Genomic DNA, 22,443 nt, shown 5'->3' with positions numbered 1-22,443 from the left:
CGTCATTATTTTGCGACAAGTTGCATTTTGTCATTGAGAAGCAAGATGGCGTCAGCATCAGAGGAACATCAGGGTGCTCCAGACAGCGAACTGGACGAATTATTAGACAGTAAGGTTTGAAGATGGCTTAAATATGAAATTATCCACAGTTATAATGTGCAAATGTTTTATCTCTTTAATAATGTTACTGTTTAGTGAGCTAGCGTTTCGGAAGTGATGCAGTTGATGCTACGCTATTGGTCTGGTGCTTACGCTGGTCTCAGTGATTGAAGTTTTAGCAACGTAGAAACATTAGATGTGCATCAGTTAATTGACTTAGAGATAGTCACTCTGTCTTTTTTATAGTCACTAGTCACATAAAAACTCACAAGTTATGCCCAACCAGGTTTTGTATCTAGATGGAGCTTATAATCGATGCTGCCTGTATTTGTATTGGACCACTAGCTAGTTTTGCTATTCATACCGTGTGATTGGATGAAATCAGTCACATGATAATATACCATCAAAACGGATATAGATATACCCTTGGTACTCCAATGTTAGTGTTTCCTCAACTGCAGGTGCTCTTGATGATTTTGACAAGACCAGTGTGCCTCCTGCGGCGCCTGAGGCCCCCACTGCCCCTGGTCCAAGAACGACGAGTAATGAGAAGGTAATACACACATTTTCATTATGAAATCAAGCCAATAAAATGAGCAGTATATCAGAATTTTTCTAGGCATTCTTCCAATTCTGCAGTGAGTTGGTCCCATCATTGCTGCTGCCTGATGTGTTTGTTTTCTGTTCTTTTCACTCTCAGCCTCCTCTGTTGGAGGACAGTAAGTTCTTCGAGTCTCTCTTTGATGGTGAGATGGCCAATCAAGCACATGAGGAGTGGGAGAAAGCCATGGCTGAGTTAGCGCAAGAAGAACCTGAGCTTCTACAGCATTTTCATAAGCTGTCTGAGGCAGCAGGTAAAGTAGGTGAGTTATCTGAAATGGAGCACTTTATAAATGTTGGATGAAGATATGCAAGTTTAGTTATTAGCCCGCTTTCCAATTGTTTTGACTCTACTTTTTTAATTCAGGTACAGATGTAGCTTCACAACAAGAGTTCACCTCCTGTCTTAAGGAGACCCTTAGTGGTTTGGCGAAAAATGCAGACAACCTCCAGGTAAACCCATTCGGAATTTCTGCTATTGGAATATAATTAAAAAATCATTTTGATGTTTTGATTTTGAAAAGCATCCTTCTCCATCTTTACTGTTACATTTTATTAATTTAATGCATCCTTGTTGAATAGAAGAATAAAAAAATCCTACTGACCCCAAACATTTAAAAGGTAATGTTTGACAGAAGATTCATAATTTAACTCTAAATGCAGAATGCAGGAGTAGCTGGAGATGATCTGGTAAAGACCTTGGAGAACCTGGGATTAAATGAAAATGGAGAAGGAGGAGATGATGGCAATATTCTCCCAATTATGCAGTCCATCATGCAGAACCTTTTATCCAAAGAAGTTCTATACCCTTCTCTTAAAGAGATTACAGAGAAGGTGAGTTGTTTACTGCACCTGCATAGCTGTCTTAATGACTGTCCTACTGTTCTGGTCCCAGTGAAGCTGGTAAATGCCTGCTATTAATTAAACATTTGCTTTCAGAAAATCTTGCAGCACATTCCATTTAATATTGAGGAAAAAATTTACTAATATAATGCAATTTGCATTTAGTACCCTGAATGGTTGGAGAGCAACAAGCAATCCCTTCCCACAGACCAGTTCATGCGGTATGAGCAACAGTACAAAATAATGGGAGAAATATGCAGCCAATTTGAGAAAGATGGAGACAAAGACAGCACGTTTGAAAACATTCTGGAACTCATGCAGAAGGTAGAATGCATGTATTTTTAAAATTAGTGCACTTATTATTATATATATAATATATAATTTAGGGCATTTTTTTCATCCTCCTTACTGTTAATGTGCCGATTTTTATTTTTTGTAATGAATTAAAAATGCATGAATTAAAGGGGTCATATGACTTTGCTAAAAAGAACATTATTTTTGTGTATTTGGTATAATGCAATGTTTATGCGGTTTAAGGTTCAAAAAACACACTATTTTCCACATACTGTACACTATTGTTGCTCCTCTATGCCCCGCCTTTCTGAAACGTGACGATTTTTAAAAAAAGCTCATCGTTCTGAAAAGCTAGGCGTGCTCTGATTGGCCAGCTATCCGGTGCGTTGTGATTGGCCGAAAGCTCAAGCGTGAGACGAAAATGTTACGACCCCTTACCGACACAAAAACAATAAAACCCACTATAAACGAGGCATTTGTTGCATCAAGTGGGGATATGATTACTGATCATAATGACTTGTACTGTCTTTTTATGTAAACATTACCAGGGGCCCTTTGTTAAGGCTTTACATTTTTATTGCAATGTTGTAATTAGCAATTCATTTAATTTTATCTTTGATTTCTTATGTGACACAACATTAATTAAAGTTTCTTAGAGATCAAGTTATCTGCCTCTCCTGCGCTCCATCAAGCCACTCCCATAATAGCTGTCAGTCACCACTCAAATTAATGCACGACTCAGATTAAGTGTATAGCATGTGCAATACAATTATAAAGTAATTATTTCATCACTAATAAGTCTTTCAATGAGTATAACTGGCTGTGTCTATAGTATTACAACTTTTTTCTAATAATTTTTTAAATTATTATTATTTTAAATTATTGTCCCTGGACCAGTAGGGTACTCTTGTAATAAAGTAGCGGTGGCTGGGACATATTTTAAGTATCGATTCTGCTTAAAAAGATGCAATCTAATCCTGTTTACATTAAATAAACCTGCTCCCGAGCAGGTTTAAGCTTACGGACCTGTTGCTATGACAGCAAGTTCGGGATGAGCTTCAAAGAACCAAATGATCCAAGATCAAGAGAAATCATCAACAATCAAATCCAACTGAGTTAGCGACATACGAAGAACGGGCCACAGCTCTGCATTTGTTATCGGAGAAACTACAAGCACTACTCTACACAGCTCAAAACTCGCGTTTGAATCGTCAGTGGCAAATTCTTTAAATAAGAAAACTTACAGGCTGTGAATCGGAAGCGTCAGACTGTCTTTGCAAAGTTGGAATTGCCCCACTTTAGAGAAACAGCCTTTGTGCAAGCCAGCATTGTAGGCTACTCTTCCAGGTTCAGGAAATAGTCCTCCGTAAAATGCGCTGCACACACTCAAATATTTGAGTTGAACTGTTCTGGAACAGTGTTGTAAATACACTGATTTCTAGTTGTGTCCTCTTTTGGAAGATCAAACAAAGTACTGTTGCTTTCACAACGAAACACAGCGTATCCAGGACATGGCGCCGGCGGCAGCAACAACACTACAGCGAGTTCCGCCTTCTTTCATTGCGTATATATTTGGGCTGTTTTTTGCAAATCTTCCCACATCGTGACGTAGACGTGGGGGCGTGTTTGAATGAGCCGTTTTAGGGGGGCGTGGCAGAGTCTTTTGAGACTTCTGGTTTTGAGACTTTAGTCTTTGCAACTTCAGGGATCTTATCTATGCACAAACTGCTCGTAACACTCCAAAGAGAAAGGAAAACTTGAAATCGCATCATATGACCCCTTTAAAAACTTGCATCCTTTTTACTTAAAACACATAATAATATTACTTAATATAACCTTTCAGTAATAGTACTATAAATATTTTTGTTCATGGAAATAATGTCTTGCCCCTCAGCTGCAAGACTTGGGTCAACCTCCAAAAGAGCTTGCTGGAGAGGCAGTGAGTTTTTACCTTTCTTTCTTTCTTTCTCCTTTAAATAAAAGCTATGTTATATTTATATCATCAATCAATCTCTTGTTTTTTTTTAGCCTCCTGGCTTGAATTTTGACCCAGAATCTCTGCACCTTCCTGGAGTGCAAGGGGTCCCAGGACCAGAGCAGTGCTCAATCATGTGATCTCAATGAGGTCAAATTAATGTTCGTTTGAAAACAATACAATTTGGAGCTAATTATCTGAACCTGAGTTTGACACAGTTGATCATGCTCCCCTTTTAATGGAGTTTGCTTTTGTGTCTGCACTGAAACTGTGAACGTTCACAACATTCATTTTACTTGTAGTTCTTGTCCACAGAATTTCTATTCATATTAATCTGTTCACTGTCCTCACTGTAGAGCAGCTCTTAGTGTTTTGAGTGAAGATTGATATCTGTGTGCTGACAGCTTGGTAAAAATCAAAGTTTTCTGAGTTTTGTAAAGGTTTTTCACTTTTACTTCAAAGCACATTTGACAGGTATTGCGGTGGATTGTGTTTTGAGTAAGTAGAGACAACTGGACAGGAAAGGGATTTACAGATTGATTGGTTTAATTATATTTTTAAATCGCAGAAGAATGGTCAGGGTCAACAAATAGCTTCCATCAGATTGATGAAATTATTTTAATATACAATGTAATGTCCATTTATTCTTACACTATATCATGTATGCTATTTCTGTGATTTGACAACTAATCTGTGACCAAAATGCTTCTCTCAGATTCAGGATTTTCAAAAACTAACTGCAGACACTTAAGATGCAGGCTGATAATATATCCATAAAATCATTCTTTGACCCATAGACTGCATTTGTAACTGAGTAGAATAATTCTCTCTCCCTGTGTCTTCTAACGGTTACTATATATATATATATCTCTGCATATAGAGCAGGTGGAAGTGTTACCATGTAAATTTATATAATTCCCATCATTCCTATGGTGGTGCCTCTTTGTGATGTGTTATTTTCACAATAGTCCTAATTAGCCTGGAATATTGAAAAAAATTTAAGAATGTTGTTTCGTAGTTTAAAATTAATACTCTGTATTAACATTTAAAGAACATGTTAAATCCCAGGATACCTCAAAATAGGTTAAAGTTTGCAGTCATTGCTTTTGAGGGGATGTTTACATGGTTCTTTTGTGCAAACAGGTTTGAGTGCACAAGGATCAAATGTGGAGTTGGTTATCAGTTTGCTTTCTTGACACGTAGCATTGGCTATATCTTGGTATGTTGTTATGTGGCCGATATAAAGATTACGAGAAGGATAGGATGGCCGTGCAGATGAGCTGGACAAAAATATGTAAAGGTTACAACACTCAGGGGTTGCTCAAACACCCAAGCACTTAAATAAGATCATCAATATTCTTTGTCCTGTAAAATGTTCCCTTAAATGTACAGTTCATTGGTCTTATCATACCTCTGTGTAAGAAAGAACTGCAATTCTCAAAAATCTAAATAAATGTTATAAACTTGCAATGTTTTATTCTTTACCTGACCAATTTTATTTCTGTTACATATCAAATTAAATTAACACTACACATAATTGCCTGCATTTTTTTTATTAATGTGATTTTTTTTTTTCTTTAACCATTTAATTTTTTAACCATTTTACAATATTTTATGGCTATAACACTTTCTTTTAAAATCACAAATAAGTGAAGAGACTTCTACCTCTTGTGATGTGTTTGTGGCCCTTTTATATATGATTTATAGGTAATTTCTCAGTTGTGTTTTGAATATTATGCTACATTTTTGTGCACCAAGCAATATATCATAAAATAATTAGATATTTATAGCATGTTTATGTATTTTAATGCAATTAATCAATGTCTTAATGATTAGGTAAACATTCAAATGTTGTATTATTGTGATATCAAATTATGAACAAGTTCTCTATGAAAACTGTAAATGCTGCGACAGTAGCAACATACAGAATTGTAAAAAGATTTTATCTCTAGATTTACTATCTGAAAATCTATCACAAAACAAATAATAAATATTAATAAAGTACTAAAGAAACAAGGAACAAATTATTATTTACCTCTATACTCAGTATTCTTGATTATTATTTCCCGTTTATTTAAAATGGTCTTCTAAACGACTGACTGAGGGAAAAAATGCGTTTTCATCTTTATATATATATATATATATATATACAGCCATCTACCAGGAAATTTTATAGCATTTCATGCTTCCTTCTGCTGACAAGCTTTATGGAGATGCTGATTTCATTTTCCAGCAGGACTTGGCACCTGCCCACACTGCCAAAGGTACCAAAAGCTGGTTCAATGACCATGGTGTTACTGTGCTTGATTGGCCAGCAAACTCGCCTGACCTGAACCCCATAGAATCTATGGGGTATTGTCAAGAGGAAGATGAGAGACACCAGACCCAACAATGCAGATGACCTGAAGGCCGCTATCAAAGCAACCTGGGTTTCCATACCACCTCAGCAGTACCACAGGCTGATTGCCTCCATGCCACGCCGAATTGATGCAGTAATTAAAGCAAAAGGAGCCCCTACCAAGTATTGAGTGCATATATAGTAAATGAACATACTTTCCAGAAGGCCAACAATTCACTAAAAATGTTTTTTTTTATTGTTCTTATGAAGTATTCTAATTTGTTGAGATAGTGAATTGGTGGGTTTTTGTTAAATGTGAGCCTAAATCATCACAATTAAAACAACCAAAGACTTAAACTACTTTAGTCTGTGTGCACTGAATTTATTTACTACACGAGTTTCACAATTGGAGTTGAATTACTGAAATAAATTAACTTCTCCATGACATTCTAATTTATTGAGATGCACCTTTATTTTTATATATATATATATATATTTATTTATTTTTTTTTTTTTTTTGAATACTTGAAAAAGAACAATAACAATTGTTAACATTGTTAACTCACAATAACATAACAATCCAGGGTCTCTCAGTCCAAAGGAAGCGCCAAGTCCCTCAGCAAAGCCAGCGTTCTCATTGCTTTTAAATTCCTAGAGAACTCAATTGAATCAAAATACATTTTCAGTTTAATTTTGAATCTTAAAAAAGAGGTTTGCTTTTAGAAAATTGACATTTATGAATATGATATTTAGCTAAAAGGAAAATAAGGTTTATAAAATAAGCATCACTTTTTTTTCCACATTCATGAAAGTCAAAAATGACATTTCTATAAGTAAACTCAAAATTAGGATTCACATAGCATTTGAGTCACGAAGTCACGAATGTCACACCAAAATGATGTTGTGTAAGAGCAACTCCAGAATAAATGTAAAGAAGCTTCATTGTTTTCTAAACAGAAAGAACAGTTGATATTAATATCATTCTTAAGTCTTTTAAGAGAGCACTTATCCGGGGAAACTCTATGAATCAACTCAAATGCAATGTCTCTCATTTTGTTAGTAATTAAATATTTGTGAGGTAATGACCAAACTTTCTTCCAGGGAATATCACTTACTAAACCATTCCAATAAGAGATTACATAAGGCACAGAAACAGACTCCGTCTGAAACAAAACTCTCATTTTCTTATTGTTTTTGACTTGGATGACGAAAGGCACTGTTTTCCAACAAAGATCCACAGAGTGACATGAGATTGGGAAAGAAAGACCTCTAAAAAGCTTGAACTCCATGTGGCATATATATATATTTTTGTGTGTGTTTTCGGCTTTAGCGGATGACGAAGGCATGACTTGGACTTGCGATGTTGGCATTTGAATCATCAAACTTTATTTGCCGGCGCACGGAAACAGTGGATGGGGTAGACGTGTCAGCTACGGAAGTGGCGCTGCAGAATCAAACACGCAAAATCTCTTCCTTAACGGGGGATGGTTTTAGGATTTACACTCACGTAAACTAAGCTATATCTTCATACATTACGCATTCGTGTTCGGTTATTATTGTCAGTGAAAATGTTGACCAAATTTGAGACAAAGTCGGCTCGAGTGAAAGGTAAGATATCTGCTCTGGCTAGCTTCCCTTGACTGCTGTATAATATAATTATTATGGCCGCTTTTATATAAATCAGCCATATGATTTTAATCTTTTCTTAATGTCTGTAGAATATAATGTAGTATTTTTTTAGTAAGGATTGAGTTTTTATATATATATATATATATATATATGTTGTATGTCATTCGGCGTTAGCACAACGCTATTATTTGTTAGCAATCCAGTTGCAGTAAATATTCTCTACTCCGAAGTTTCCTATTTTGGTTTCATTGAGAACATGCGAATGAAATTAACCTGACCAGATTATAATTATCAGTAAAGTTTGAATGATAATAATAATCTGTTTAAGTTAATGTCATCATTATTATGTTCTCATAACACCATCGTATTGACTGTCTTCAAATTAATAAACACCTGAATTGATTGTAATGTGTTTTTCTATAGGGCTGAGTTTCCACCCGAAACGGCCCTGGATTCTGGCTAGTTTGCACAACGGCGTCATCCAGCTGTGGGACTATCGCATGTGCACCCTCATCGATAAGTTTGACGAGCATGATGGTATGAAACAGCTGATCAACGATGTCAGTCTCTTGTGGTTTTCTTCTGAGCCCTCATTATACTGTGGATTCATTTAGGTCCCGTCAGAGGTATTGACTTCCATAAGCAGCAGCCACTGTTTGTGTCAGGAGGCGATGACTACAAGATCAAGGTTTGCTTGCTTCGTTTTCAATACTGAGGTTTATTAAATTTGTCACCTGGCTTCTGCTACTATATTGTTGCGTCCAAATCATTTATTTGTTGTAATGATCATTAAAAAATGTTTTATTATTTTTTGTCTTTGAACAATAGTTGATGAACTTGAGATAACATTTAGTTTAGTGAATAAAGTAACAAATGGTTTGCTCGTTTATGCTTGCGTATCAACTAATGGGACATTATTGTAAAGTTTTTTTTTTTTTGCTTTGCTGACATTTATTTGATTATTAGGTGTGGAACTACAAGCTGCGTCGGTGTCTTTTCACTCTTCTTGGACATCTTGACTACATTCGTACAACATTCTTTCACCATGTGAGCCCTGTCAACTTTGTGATGATCTTTCATAATTCTTTTCATGATGTTTTTTAATAAATGAGTCTAACTTCTCATTATCATTTTCAGGAGTATCCCTGGATCCTGAGTGCCTCAGATGACCAAACCATTCGCATTTGGAACTGGCAGTCCAGAACATGTGTCTGGTGAGTCTTTATGTAGGTTGTGAACCAGTGGAAGGTTTATTATTATCATTATTATTTAAGAAAATCATAGGTTGTTGAAGCATATTTTGGAGCCAGTACTGATGATTTAACATTTGCAAATAAAAAAACATTTCTTGCACATGTAATTTACATGTTTTTTTTTTTGTTACTTGTTAATATTTCATATCTTCTCTTAAATAAATTACTTGAAAATGCTCAAATTGTTTGTCAAAGCATTTTTTTCTGACCTGACCAACAATATCATTACATTAGCTTAATGAAACTGAGTATATGTTCTCTGTGCTGTTTCTTCTCTGTAGTGTGCTGACGGGGCATAATCACTATGTGATGTGCGCTCAGTTCCATCCATCTGAGGACCTGGTGGTGTCGGCTAGCTTGGATCAGACTGTGCGCGTGTGGGATATTTCCGGTGAGGAGGCTTGGGACAGGATTGAGTAGATTTGGGAAGGCTGGGGAGGTGGGAATGGAGAGAGAGAGAATGGTGGAAGTAAGAGGCTGCCTAATGGCATTCTCTTCCTCATTTCCTCTCTCTATAGTGTGTACAGAACAAAACTCTGTGGGCTCAAAGCAAAAATGCCCCTCACACTCATGCTGTAAGCATCAAGCATTCGTCTAGTGATTTGGTACTTTTGGTTATTCTTTGGAAGATTAGTTAGTGATGTTTAAATGGAACAGCAAGTCATTAAGCACTTAAAAATAAAGATTTACCATATGGTCACCTGCTCGAAAAGTCCTATTTAAGAAATGGTGAATGTTAGAGGCATTTTTGAGATTCTGCATGTTTTAATGAAATTGTCAATGTCTGTCCTTTGCTTTCATTGCTGAACTTCTTTCTTGCTCATTAACCTTTTAAACTGCTGCTGTCTGCACTGACTGACAAATAACTCATTCATTAAAGCTTACACTGAACAGATAGTTTCTCTCTACCTTTCTCCCCTTCACATGGAATGAATACAATGCTGCATGGATAATATGCAATTCTTATGTAATTGTATGATAATAAAAACAAAAAATTCTTTATGCATCTAAATTTAATTATAAACATTTCTTTGTAACATCTTTTGGTTGAAATTTCATCAAAACTATAAGCATTTTCATGAACAGGAACAATTGGGATCCCTAATCCCTGGTTCATTTGTGAAACTCATAGAAGTATGCAAACATTTTAACTTTTTCCTCATATCCTGCATGATGGCATTTGTCATCCATAGATAATATTGATTAAATAGTTGATCTATCTATCTGAATGCAACTTTTCGATCAGTAACATGAACATAGATTGTCATTTAATTGTTAAATGACTCTTAACACCACTTGAATGCATGATGGAATCCCATCTATTTATGCATTACAATATGCAATAACAAATGCATAACTTAACTGGAGTCCTTCTCACTCATTTAACATCCAGTGCCCCTCCAGAGAACATTTTGACACGCTCCACCCCATCAATCCACCATTCGGTTCCATCCCTGCTCACTTCCTCTACAGCTCCTTTGCCCCTCTGGAAACATCCACATCTGTACATTGGTTTCTAGTGCAGCTTTTGTTGGACTTTTATTCATTTAGCGGATATCTGGAGTGCTGAGATCTCAGACAGACATTCTGTTCTCCTCTCTTTTTCTCTGCGTCTTGACCCGAGTTAAGCTTATTAGCTCTCTGTCATTGATTTACATGTGCTTTATCCAATCTCAAATAATTTTGATCTCTCTGTGATCATAATTTAACTTTGTTGAGTTTTGATTGATTGTTGTCTCTGTTCTTAATCTGGTGGTTAAGTTTACTTCCTTAACTCCGGTTTAGACCTAATGGAGGATGCTTGTTGTGTTTGTGTTCTCGAGCACCAGCAAATGTTTAGCAGCCCAACAAAAGTTTTGTTTGCTGTCAGATATCAAAAATGTGTTTTTGAGTAGCATCTTTAATGTTGTTCCTATCTCTTCCCTCCCCGGTATGTGGGTGTTCCTGTGTAATCTTTAAACGGTCCCCTGTGTGTGTCGGACTGTAAATGTTGCTTCTAGGTCTTAGGAAGAAGAACTTGTCTCCTGGTGCTGTGGACGCAGAGGTGCGTGGCATCTCTGGTGTCGACCTGTTTGGGGCCTCTGATGCAGTAGTGAAGCACGTTCTGGAGGTAAGAATGTGGTTGTAATGGCATAGAAAAACCTGGACCCGATCTTTGTGTTATAAAGTGCAGTTGGGGTTGAATGAATGAAGTTGATTGTTGGTTTGAATGAAAGTTTGTGTTCTCTTGCTCTGGTCTCAGGGTCACGATCGAGGCGTAAACTGGGCAGCCTTCCATCCCAGCATGCCTCTCATTGTGTCAGGAGCAGATGACCGCCAGGTCAAGATCTGGAGGATGAACGGTATGTGTTCTCATGGAAAAATGTCTGTCACAATGTCTTCTGATTTGAAAAAAATTTACATTTGAAAATGTAAAATATTTAATCCTGTTTCAAAACCTAGTGAACTACTTTGCTGTCTACTACCTATACAGGCAGTTGTTTTAAACTCTCGAAACTCATACTTTGAGTTTATGACTAAAAGTCACAAATTATACATTAGTTCTTTTTTTTTTTAAATTTGGAAATGATCCCTTCCTCTAGAGTCAAAAGCATGGGAGCTGGACACCTGTCGAGGGCACTACAACAATGTGTCCTGTGCGGTGTTCCACCCTCGTCAGGAGCTCATCCTGTCCAACTCTGAGGACAAGAGCATCCGTGTGTGGGACATGTCCAAGAGGACAGGCGTCCAGACCTTTCGCAGAGATCACGACCGTTTCTGGGTGCTGGGGGCCCACCCCAACCTCAACCTGTTTGCTGCTGGTAGATTACTAGTAATAATTAGTCCAGCAAGTGGTTTTGGTTATGAAATGAGATGCATTAAAGTGTAATTTTGTTCCTTTCTAGGCCATGACAGTGGGATGCTGGTGTTCAAACTGGAAAGGGAACGTCCAGCTTATGCCGTGTATGGTAACATGCTGTACTATGTAAAAGATCGCTTCCTGCGTCAGCTTGACTTCAACAGCAGCAAGGATACGGCTGTCATGCAGCTGCGCAGGTGTGTGGATTTTTAGTGTCCTTTAAGTCTAAAAACACTAAATGGGCATCTACAAAAGTGCAGTTTAACTTTTCAGTTGAACTGTTTCTTTTATATTGACAGTGGATCCAAATTCCCAGTGTTCAGCATGTCCTACAATCCTGCAGAAAATGCTGTGCTGTTGTGCACTGTGAGTATTATAGACTCTTATGAGTCTGTTTAGTCAAATCAAGGTTCATTTGTGTATTTAATTTCTTTCTGTTTCAGAGAGCTACTAACCTGGAAAACAGCACATATGATCTGTACTCCATTCCCAGAGAGAGTGACTCCCAGAATCCTGATGGTAACATTTTTTCTCTTTAGAAGTCCTTAATATTATGTGCAAAATGTAATTGTTCAGTTTTTCTACACGTTTTCAGCTCCTGAGGGAAAGCGTTCCTCTGGTCTGACCGCGGTTTGGGTGGCCAGGAACCGGTTTGCTGTACTCGACCGCATGCACTCAGTAAGTGAATCAAGCAACATCTATTTGATAGAAAATAGTGCTGCAGTGATTATACATTTTTTGGCCAACCTGGAAGTTGGCATCACGCTGGTTTCATTGACAAAAATCCAATAGGTTATTACTTGGCTTTTGGATTAATGCAGAAAATAAGCACAGTGACCAACCAATTTATATGAAATTTTGTGCATAATGATAATCTTCTCAAATTAACACTGCTTTTATGCAAATTGAAGCCTAATTTAGGTGTTTAATGCTTCGAACAACTTCTGTAGTCCCATGTAGCCACTTGTTAGCAAGCACCTTTTTTAACCACAAAAAGCTTTTAAAAAGTCATCACTGATGTATTTCATGTCAGAATTAAATAATTAAAATATCTTGATCTTGTGTTAACTACAGACCTTATTTAAAGCATTTAACTAAAAAAAAAAATTCAAAAATCCCATTGACTTCAGGAAGATGGACCCGGAAGTGCTAAATTGTTTCTGGGTTTTGGTCTACTAAAATGTCATCCCTGCTGCACATTTTATTGTTGAATAAAGGACTTATGACCATGTACCCAAACAAACCTTGACGTTCATCCTCACTCTTATCCACCACAGCTTCTGATAAAGAACCTGAAGAATGAGATTGTGAAAAAGGTCCAGGTACCAAGCTGTGAGGAGATCTTCTACGCTGGAACTGGATCTCTGCTGCTGCGTGATGCTGAAGGAGTCACGCTGTTTGACGTGCAGCAGAAGCGCTCCCTCGCTACGGTCAAAATTGCTAAAGTCAAATATGTGGTGTGGAGCTCTGATGCCAACCATGTGGCCCTGCTGGCCAAACACGGTACTGAAAACTCTCTAATTGGATGTGTAGGCTTTAACATACTGACTTTGCAGTCACAAATCTCCGCTCTTAAGGGTTATTCAGGTGTTTTTGCCTTGTTTCAAATAGAAAATCTCATGTTTCTATTTCTTTTGATTTATCATATTTTCACACATATCTGACCCTCTCCTCTGGCTTTTTCAGCCATCATGATCTGCAACAAGAAGTTAGAGAGCCTGTGTAACATCCATGAGAACATCAGAGTGAAGAGTGGCGCCTGGGCCGAGAATGAAGTCTTCATCTACACCACCTCAAACCACATCAAATATGCTCTCACCTCTGGGTACTGAACCCACAGCCTCACACGCAACTATTTCATTAAGAAGACCCTAATGTTTTGTTAATAATTAATCTTTAAATTATAATTTTTTTCACAGCGATCATGGTATAATCCGTACATTGGATCTGCCCATCTATGTGACAAGAGTCAGAGGCAACAGTGTATACTGCCTGGATCGTGAGTGCAGGCCACGAGTGCTCAACATCGACCCCACAGAGTACCGTTTTAAACTGGCTCTGGTCAATCGCAAATATGAGGAGGTTAGTGTGTATTTTCAACGTTGAGATTTGTACCTTCTGTATATTTTTGTTTATTTATTTATATGAATAATTGAATAATTTTAATATTTTTCCAATATTTTTATATTAATTGTATGCTAATTTTATATTATTATTATAATTTTTTTTGGAGTGCCACATATAAAATATTCTTATAACCTGAAAGATATCCCTGAAACAGGTCAGGAGAGTGCTTACCTTTTTCTTTATCCATTTATTTATTTACAATAGGTAACTTTCTCTGTCAATCGTTTTATACATTCTGATTTTCCTTTAATAGCCATTATTTTAGTGTTCTTTAAATACTATTATAGAATTTATTTTTATTTTGAAATGGCTTTTTTTGGTTTTCTTGTTCACTTTAATTAATTTTATATGCTTTTGTCATTTTTATTTTTTTATTTCTATTTTGCTTCATTTTTATATATTACTTTCAGCTTTTAAATTAGTTTTCATTAATTGAAATAGCAGTTTTTGTGTTAGTTAACAATAGCAACACTATTAATGACCTTTTTTCCCCCCCCACCCTCAGGTTCTTCATATGGTGCGTAACGCTAAACTAGTAGGCCAGTCCATCATTGCCTACCTGCAGAAGAAGGGCTACCCAGAGGTTGCGCTACACTTCGTCAAAGATGAGAAGACTCGTTTCAGCCTGGCTCTGGAGTGTGGAAACATTGAGGTATACAGAACTAACATTTATGGAGGATCAACACTTTTGTCTGAACAGGTGTTCATTCTTGATTTGTTTGTTCCTGCAGGTGGCGTTAGAGGCTGCAAAAGCCCTTGATGAACGTAGCTGCTGGGAGCGTCTCGGCGAGGCAGCGCTTCTGCAGGGCCATCACCAGGTTGTGGAGATGTGCTACCAGAGAACCAAGAACTTCGACAAACTCACCTTCCTGTACCTCATCACTGGCAACTTGGCCAAACTCAGGAAGATGATGAAGATAGGTGAGTGGCGAGGAAAAATCATGAATACACTACCATTCACAAGTTTGTGATTGGTAGGATTTTTAAATGTTTTTGAAAGAGGTCTCGTTTATTTATCAAGGCTGCATTTATTTGATTACAAATACAGTAAAACGGCAATATTGTGAAATGGTATTATATTTTAAAGTAATTGTTTTTATTATTAACAATGTTTAAAATAATGTTGCTGCTTAATAGTCTTGTGGTTATCGAATCTACCCCAAACTTCTGAATGGTAGCATATTGGTTTTCTTAAGAATAACTAATTCTTATGGATTGATTGACTGTTTCGTGTTACAGCTGAGATAAGAAAGGACATGAGTGGACACTATCAGGGCGCTCTTTACCTGGGTGACGTCAGTGAGCGTGTGCGAATCCTGAAGAACTGTGGACAGAGTGAGTGATGTCACTTTTATTTTGTTCACATTATTGTTTTAATGAGATTTATTTAAAGAAAATTACATCTGTATCACATTCTCAGAGTCTCTGGCTTACCTGACTGCTGCTACTCATGGGATGGATGAGGAGGCTGAAGCCCTGAAGGAGACCTTTGACCTAGAAAAAGAAATGGTGTGTTATATTTTCATTGCTAACAGAGATGCACTAATTTGTAGATGGATGATTGAGCGATAGGTTCCATCCATGTGCAGGTGCCAGAAGTGGACCCCAATGCCCAGCTTTTGCAGCCGCCACCTCCCATCAACCCCTTGGACACCAACTGGCCTCTGCTCACCGTCTCCAAGGGCTTCTTTGAGGGAGTCATTGCTGCCAAAGGTGAGGTTTTGTGATAAATGTATTTGGGCTAACCAGGATTAATGTCATGTTGAAGAATATGTATTTTTGTGTTTGTTTGAATAGGACGTGCTGGCCAGATGGTTGCTGACATGGACATGGATACTCCAGGAGGAGAAGCCTGGGGAGAAGATGCAGAACTTCATTTGGATGAAGGTATTTACTATAATAAAACTATTTTTGAAGGAGGAAACCAAACCAAACGATCGAATCACGTATGCTCTCTCATTCCAGATGGATTTATGGATGCTCAAGAGGGATTGGGAGATGAGGGAGCTATTGGGAAAGAGGAAGGAGGAGGCTGGGATGTTGAGGAAGATCTGGACCTCCCGCCAGAACTGGTAAGTCTGGTGTAGAACTGAAATAAAAATCACTACGTTTGTGAATGGATTTATACAGAATCCCAAGTAACCTCGTATCTTGTTTTCTTTTTTTTAACCATTAGGATGTACCTTCTGTTGGCGGAGGTGGCGCAGAGGGCGACGGTTTCTTTGTGCCACCCACCAAGGGCACAAGCCCCACACAGATGTGGTGTAACAACTCTCAGCTGGTGGTGGATCACTTATTGGCTGGATCTTTTGAGACTGCAATGAGGGTAAAGGGATCTCACAAAACTATAGATTAGGGCTAAATTATTACATGTGAAAAAAAAAAATCTAACTGCTATTTAGTTTTTTTGTTGTTGTTGCCCCCCCCCCCCTTTCTGCTAAAATTTGCAATTGTAATATTATTAATAATATTACTATTTCACTGTTGTAATGTTTTACTTCAGATATCCTGACATTTTTATTTTAAGTTAAAAGGTTTTTTTGGCAGGAAGGAAAAGTCTAAACTAAATTTAAATGTAGCTGATGTTTCTTTGCTGTCTGTTTTTCGTTCCCTTTTTTTTTTTTTTTTTTTTTTTACAGTTGCTGCATGACCAGGTTGGTGTGGTTCAGTTTGGACCCTATAAGCAACTGTTCATGCAAACTCTGTCCCGTGGGCGTACCTGTTACCTGGGCCTGCCGTCACTGCCCTGCTTGCACAGTTACCCCCAGAGGAACTGGAAGGACAGCGGGGCTAAAGGGGGTATGCCAGCGGTGGGCTTGCGTCTCTCTGATCTAATTTCACGTCTGCAGCAGTGTTATCAGCTGACCACAGCGGGCCGCTTTGAAGAAGCTGTTGATCGTTTCAGGGCCATTCTCCTCTCCGTACCACTGCTTGTGGTCGACAACAAACAAGAGATTGCGGAGGTGTGTTTTCATGCAGGATGAGTGGTATGTTGTTTTATATAGGTGTTAAGTACTAAACATTGTTTTTACTTTCAATCAGGCTCAACAGCTTATCACTATCTGTAAAGAGTACATTATTGGCCTCACCATGGAGACAGAGAGGAAGAAACTTCCCAAAGACACTCTCGATCAACAAAAGAGACTTTGTGAGGTACATGCATTTTATATATATATATATGTATGTATATGTGTATATATATTATATTTTTTAAAACGAACATTAATATATATTAATATTTCTGTGTGTTTCAGATGGCAGCATATTTCACACATTGCAGTCTGCAACCTGTCCACATGGTGTTGGTGTTGAGAACAGCACTCAATCTTTTCTTCAAACTGCGTAACTTCAAAACAGCAGCGGGTTTTGCTCGCCGTCTTCTTGAGTTGGGTCCCAAACCAGAAGTGGCACAACAGGTAAATGGATAAATGTCGTAATTTTTTACACAAGTATCCCCTAACTTATGGCTATTCAGTCAAACAGTTTTCACATTAAAAATTTAGATAAAAGTTGTGTTAGTATTTAAAAAAAAAACAACTTTAATGGATCTTGTCAGCATACTGTGTATGTGTAAAAAAAAAATAATTGTAAAAAAATGTATGTAATTAAAATAAAAAGTACTATTAATTTAACATTTAAAATAAAAAGCTTATTTTTAATGCTTGTTAATTTTTTATATTAAAATGATTTAATTTAATATTAAATATCTAATATTGGCCAATTTTAAGCCATCTTGCAGCCCACTTGGAAGTATCCAAAGGCCCCCTAATAGGTCCTGGCCCCTATTTTGTTTTGTTTTTCTCCTTGTGTGTACATTTTCATTAAAAACCTGTTGTTGTCTTTACTTTTTCAGACACGAAAGATTCTTGCAGCATGTGAGAAGAGCCTGACAGATGCTCACCAACTGAACTACGACCCTCACAATCCCTTTGACATCTGCGCAGCTTCTTACACTCCCCTATACCGTGGGCGGCCTGTGGAGAAATGTCCCCTGTCTGGAGCCTGCTACTGCCCCAAATACAAAGGAGAGGTCTGCAGGGTCACACAGGTTAGTTGTAAGACCTTGTAATGTCCATATTTAATTAGTGCTAGTTTATTGAAGATAGAAAGTCCAATATTGTTATTGTAACAAAGTAATTCTGCTTTTCCCCTTGTTCAATCTGATCATGCAGTGCTATAAAGTGAAGGATCGATTTCATTGGCTGTTTCTCTCCTGTTTCCTAGGTAACTGAGATTGGTAAAGATGTGATCGGATTGCGTGTCAGCCCACTGCAGTTCCGTTGAACACGCATTATATAAACATGGATGAAAACAGATATGCTTCTCTCTCACATACACTTTTCCTTTATAAGATGAAGTATTAAACTTTAAGATCAGAAAATTCTAGAAAAATACCTTGTTACATGACTAATCTCCCTGTGACTGTGCTTTCTATTATTATATAGGTCTCTACAGTATGTATGCTTGTTTCATTAATCTGAATAATTAAGTGTACATCTGTGACATCAGTGCAAACCAACTTTCCTGTGAAAATCTTTAAATGTTGAAATAAAATTCTGGTAAACAAATGCTTCGTTTTTTTCTTCTCCATGCAAGGTTTTTTTGTTTAATACTATAACAATGTTTTAAAAAACTAAATCCATTACTTGAAATAAAAATCTTTTTTAAATCTTTCATTCCAGCTAGTTGCATGTTCAATGTTTCTCATTTTCATTTAGTTTAAGTGCTAAAATAACAAACTAAAAACAAACTGTATATTGAAATGTTAACACAAGGTACTGAAATACTTTTATTTCTAGATATTTTTAAACATTAAGGAGTACATGTGAATTGAAAATACGTACACGTTTTGTTAATTTTTTTATTTTTATTTCCTCTATGACCACAAGGAGGTGCTAAATGTTCAACAGTCAGTGAATTAAGCCAACCGAGTTCACATGGTTTTGGTTAGTGCTCGAATTTATTTTCTAATCAATTGGAAACTTGTGCTTTCAATTCTGTACAAAAATTCCCAAAGAAAGTGGATTACATTTCTGGTTTGCAAACATGTAATAAGTCCAAGACTCAATGGCCATTTAATTAAATAAGAATGTTAATAAACCAAGGAGTATTTTTATTAAAAGTACTAGTATACTACTTCTGTAGTCCACAGTTTGTTCAACGCAAAACATCTCAACACTGGAAACAGGATTTTCCAGTCATTCAAAGGTCACATCCCTGCTGTCTGCTTAAGATCATCCGACTCACATCGATGTTGTTGTTGGTAAAAACCTCTTTTCCGTGGTCGATGGTGGCAGCAGGCAGGGATCGGGTGCGACCCAGAATCCAAGCAAAATCTACGTGGAACAGTCTCAAGACATCAGTGCATGAATACACCAGCGCTGAGTTCTCATAGTCGGTGGACAATATCCAGTACGGAGTGTAGGGCAAAACTGGCAAATCAATTAGATAAAAAACACAAAATATAATTTAGACAAACATGTTTCCTATTAATTCTGAATTAGAAATATCATTACTTATGGCAACAGCAAAGCATTTGAAAAAATAAAATTAGATACGTACCATAAGAGAAACTGATTCCAAGCTTTGCTGGATTTCTTTTATCTTCCACCACAGCTGTCCCATCAATTGTTTTTAACTCTCCTTTTCTAGTTAAAATAAAGTTTACAGTTTAACTATTACCTCTGATATAAAAGTCTAAGGAATTATAGAAAACTGTGATTTAGATGGTGGTACCCACAGAATTTCAGAGCTCACAACATGAGCCGTTCCATCCAGCTTGAGAGTGAAGTTAGTCTCAATGCATCTCCCCCGCTCAAACTGTGCTGGAAGTTTAGCAATCTCAAACCACCTGCCCATAAACTACATTAGGAGACAGACAAGCAAACAACGAGAACATTTAAGAGCAGAATAGAAGAATAGCATAAGCTGTGGCAGAGTATGTTACCTTCTTTAGGTTGAAGGCAGGTTGTGTAGCAGGCTCTGAGCACGGCCCCCAGTGAGGCACCTGGGCATTTATGATGGGCAGAAAGAGGGCCAAAACAACCAGTAAGGCCTTCATTGTACTTGTTTGGCCCTTTGCCAAAAGAAAAGAAAATTAGAATAGTTATGCAGCAGCATACATTCTAAGATGCACATTCACTACCATTGAAAATCTGAGTTCAGTAAGATTTTTAAAAGTGTTTTGTCTCTAATGCTCACCAAGGTTGCATTTATTTGATCCAATACAGTAAAAACAGTAATATTGTGAAATAGTATAACAAGATAAAATGATCTATTTCAATATATTTTAAAATGTATCATTTATTTCTGCGATGCCAAGACTGAATTTTCAACAGTTATGCAATATTTTTGTGCAAAGTGGTATTTTTTCAGCATTATTTGATAAGTATAAAGTTAGAAACCTTTTAGAAACCTAACCAAACAAACCTTTTGATACATTATATATGTCCGTACTGTAATTTTCGATCAATTTAATGCTCCCTTGCTGAATGAAAAAATTGAACAGTAGTTTACAGTATACATATTTAGTTTCTTGTGAAACAACCATTTTATAGAGGACAGTTGTACCAAAACAAATTAAACAAACCCTTACCTCTTAAAAGTCGTGCTGAATATGAGATGGACTGGACTGGACTATTTATTTAAATCATTCTCCTCTGGGATCATGTGACTGCAGAAGATACGTGTCATGAAGGAGTCTTTGTGAGACCAGAGTTTATTCCCAACATGAAGTAAGTGATTAAGCTAATAGAATTTTCTATTGTTCCTCAGTGGCAAGATCCTATCTGTTATCTGTTACCCTCCCACATGTGTGTTTTCCCAAAAGTATATAAGGACTATATCCTCACGTGTAGAGTGTTTTGCATGTTGCAGGTGTTTGTGACAAGCTAAACAACACTTCTGGGATAAGAATATGAAGAATGTGACTCGACCTCCAGCTGAGGAAATAACGTTGTGGACCCCTTTCGTAACAAAAGGGTGAATGGAAGAAAATTGTATAACATCTAGGCCTATATATGTGTTAGGAGAAGAACTTAAAACTTCAACAACAAAAAAAAAACGTTACATGCCATGTTAATAATTTAGCAGAATCTTTTATTTATTTATTTTATTCGTGTATTTAATTGGTAACAACCTAAAGCATTATTTTTCAAAGTTTTGAACCTCAACCTTCCTGGCAGACTTAAAATGTCCAGATGTATGGACAATTAGAGTGTATCTTCAAAAAGCCGCCAAAAACAACGAATGTGACAAAACCTAAAAATATTTTAGAAGCAAATGTATGCACTTATGAAAATAAAGTTCTCTTGAAAGCAAAGCACTTTGTCACAAACAAACATCAAAAATCTCTATTGAAATTTGAGAGATACAAGAGCATCTTGGATAAAAACTGAAAACCTTGATACAGTTAGCCAGAGATGTGCACAGATTTAGAGGTGGTGCTGTAAAATTCAATTATAAATGTGACATTACTACACTTGATATCAGTGTCTTTAGCCTTCTTCAGACTATGTTGCTAAGGTGACAGATAGGAAACTTAGATTGTCACATTCACTAAAGCTTTTGTGCAGAGGTCCTGGGGATCCACTGTCCTGCAAAGTTTATTTTCCAACCTGCTTCAGCACACACACCTACCAGTGTATTTTCATGCAGTTATGAGGACCTTGATTGGCTGCTTCAAGTGCGTTTAATTAGGGTTGTAGCTAAACTCTGCAGGACAGTGGAACCCCCAAGAACAGAGCTGAACACCTCTGCATTAGTGTGTCCTGTTCTGTGACAATTTTTTCCTTATGACAAAATGCATTGTACAATCCTATAAAATAAGTCAAATACTTGGTTATTAACATGCACATATATCCTCTAGGAAACTTTTGAATGTCTTTTATAACTTTTCAAGAATGTGGAAATCACTCAGCCACCTTCTTGAAGTGAAGTGACATACTGCCAAGTATGGTGACCCATACTCGGAATTCGTGCTCTGCATTTAACCCATCCAACGTGCACACACACAGCAGTGAATACACACACACCGTGAACACACACCCGGAGCAGTGGGCAGCCATTTATGCTGCGGCGCCCGGGGAGCAGTTGGGGGTTCGGTGCCATGCTCAAGGGCACCTCAGTCGTGGTATTGAGGGAGGAGAGAGCGCTGTACATTCACTCCCCACCACCTATAAGCCCTGCCGGCCCGAGACTCGAACCCGCAGCCTTTGTATTACAAGTCCGACTCTCTAACCATTAGGCCACGACTTCCCCTTTATTTTTCAATAAGGTTCAAAGTGTATTTAACCTTCAGCATCTTGTTGAGCAGATGCCCAGGTTCCCCAAACCTGTTAGTGAGTTAGTGATATAACGAACAGATGTAAAAACTTTGATCCTACTAGGGGAAACGTTTTCTTGTAAATGTTTCTTAATCTTTATATTATTATTTTTCATTATCAGA

General features: G+C 37.2%; 3 protein-coding genes across 3 annotated transcripts; 2 read left to right on the top strand and 1 right to left on the bottom strand.

The window, feature by feature from the left end:
* The first annotated feature begins 35 nt into the window (after window positions 1-35).
* Window positions 36-5,346, top strand: pex19 (peroxisomal biogenesis factor 19). Its single transcript, XM_079436198.1, has 8 exons — window positions 36-109; window positions 561-652; window positions 800-962; window positions 1,067-1,152; window positions 1,363-1,533; window positions 1,708-1,866; window positions 3,731-3,775; window positions 3,865-5,346. Exons 1-8 carry the CDS (start codon window positions 46-48, stop codon window positions 3,949-3,951), a joined length of 867 nt encoding a protein of 288 aa, XP_079292324.1. The 5' UTR covers window positions 36-45; the 3' UTR covers window positions 3,952-5,346.
* Window positions 5,347-7,546: 2,200 nt separating this feature from the next.
* On the top strand, window positions 7,547-18,677 carry LOC306881829 (coatomer subunit alpha). Its single transcript, XM_079436142.1, has 29 exons — window positions 7,547-7,757; window positions 8,202-8,315; window positions 8,393-8,466; window positions 8,745-8,825; window positions 8,916-8,992; window positions 9,313-9,422; window positions 11,032-11,141; window positions 11,274-11,373; window positions 11,614-11,832; window positions 11,917-12,067; window positions 12,170-12,236; window positions 12,314-12,389; window positions 12,466-12,548; window positions 13,148-13,373; window positions 13,557-13,695; window positions 13,790-13,952; window positions 14,503-14,649; window positions 14,729-14,918; window positions 15,237-15,332; window positions 15,418-15,506; window positions 15,587-15,710; window positions 15,795-15,884; window positions 15,963-16,069; window positions 16,174-16,323; window positions 16,637-16,960; window positions 17,040-17,150; window positions 17,252-17,413; window positions 17,851-18,045; window positions 18,222-18,677. The coding sequence occupies exons 1-29, from the start codon at window positions 7,718-7,720 to the stop codon at window positions 18,279-18,281; spliced, it is 3,675 nt and encodes a 1,224-aa protein (XP_079292268.1). The 5' UTR covers window positions 7,547-7,717; the 3' UTR covers window positions 18,282-18,677.
* Window positions 18,678-18,775: 98 nt separating this feature from the next.
* On the bottom strand, window positions 18,776-20,615 carry LOC306881871 (apolipoprotein D-like). Its single transcript, XM_079436207.1, has 5 exons — window positions 20,593-20,615; window positions 19,945-20,073; window positions 19,738-19,859; window positions 19,560-19,645; window positions 18,776-19,429 (listed from the first exon to the last, which is right to left on the bottom strand). Exons 2-5 carry the CDS (start codon window positions 20,056-20,058, stop codon window positions 19,200-19,202), a joined length of 552 nt encoding a protein of 183 aa, XP_079292333.1. The 5' UTR covers window positions 20,059-20,073; window positions 20,593-20,615; the 3' UTR covers window positions 18,776-19,199.
* Between the last annotated feature and the right edge of the window lie 1,828 nt (window positions 20,616-22,443).

The sequence above is a fragment of the Barbus barbus genome (genome assembly GCF_936440315.1).
Source record: "Barbus barbus genome assembly, chromosome: 15".
NCBI classification, from domain to species: Eukaryota; Metazoa; Chordata; class Actinopteri; order Cypriniformes; family Cyprinidae; genus Barbus; species Barbus barbus.
This window is presented reverse-complemented; position numbering and strand designations above follow the sequence as displayed.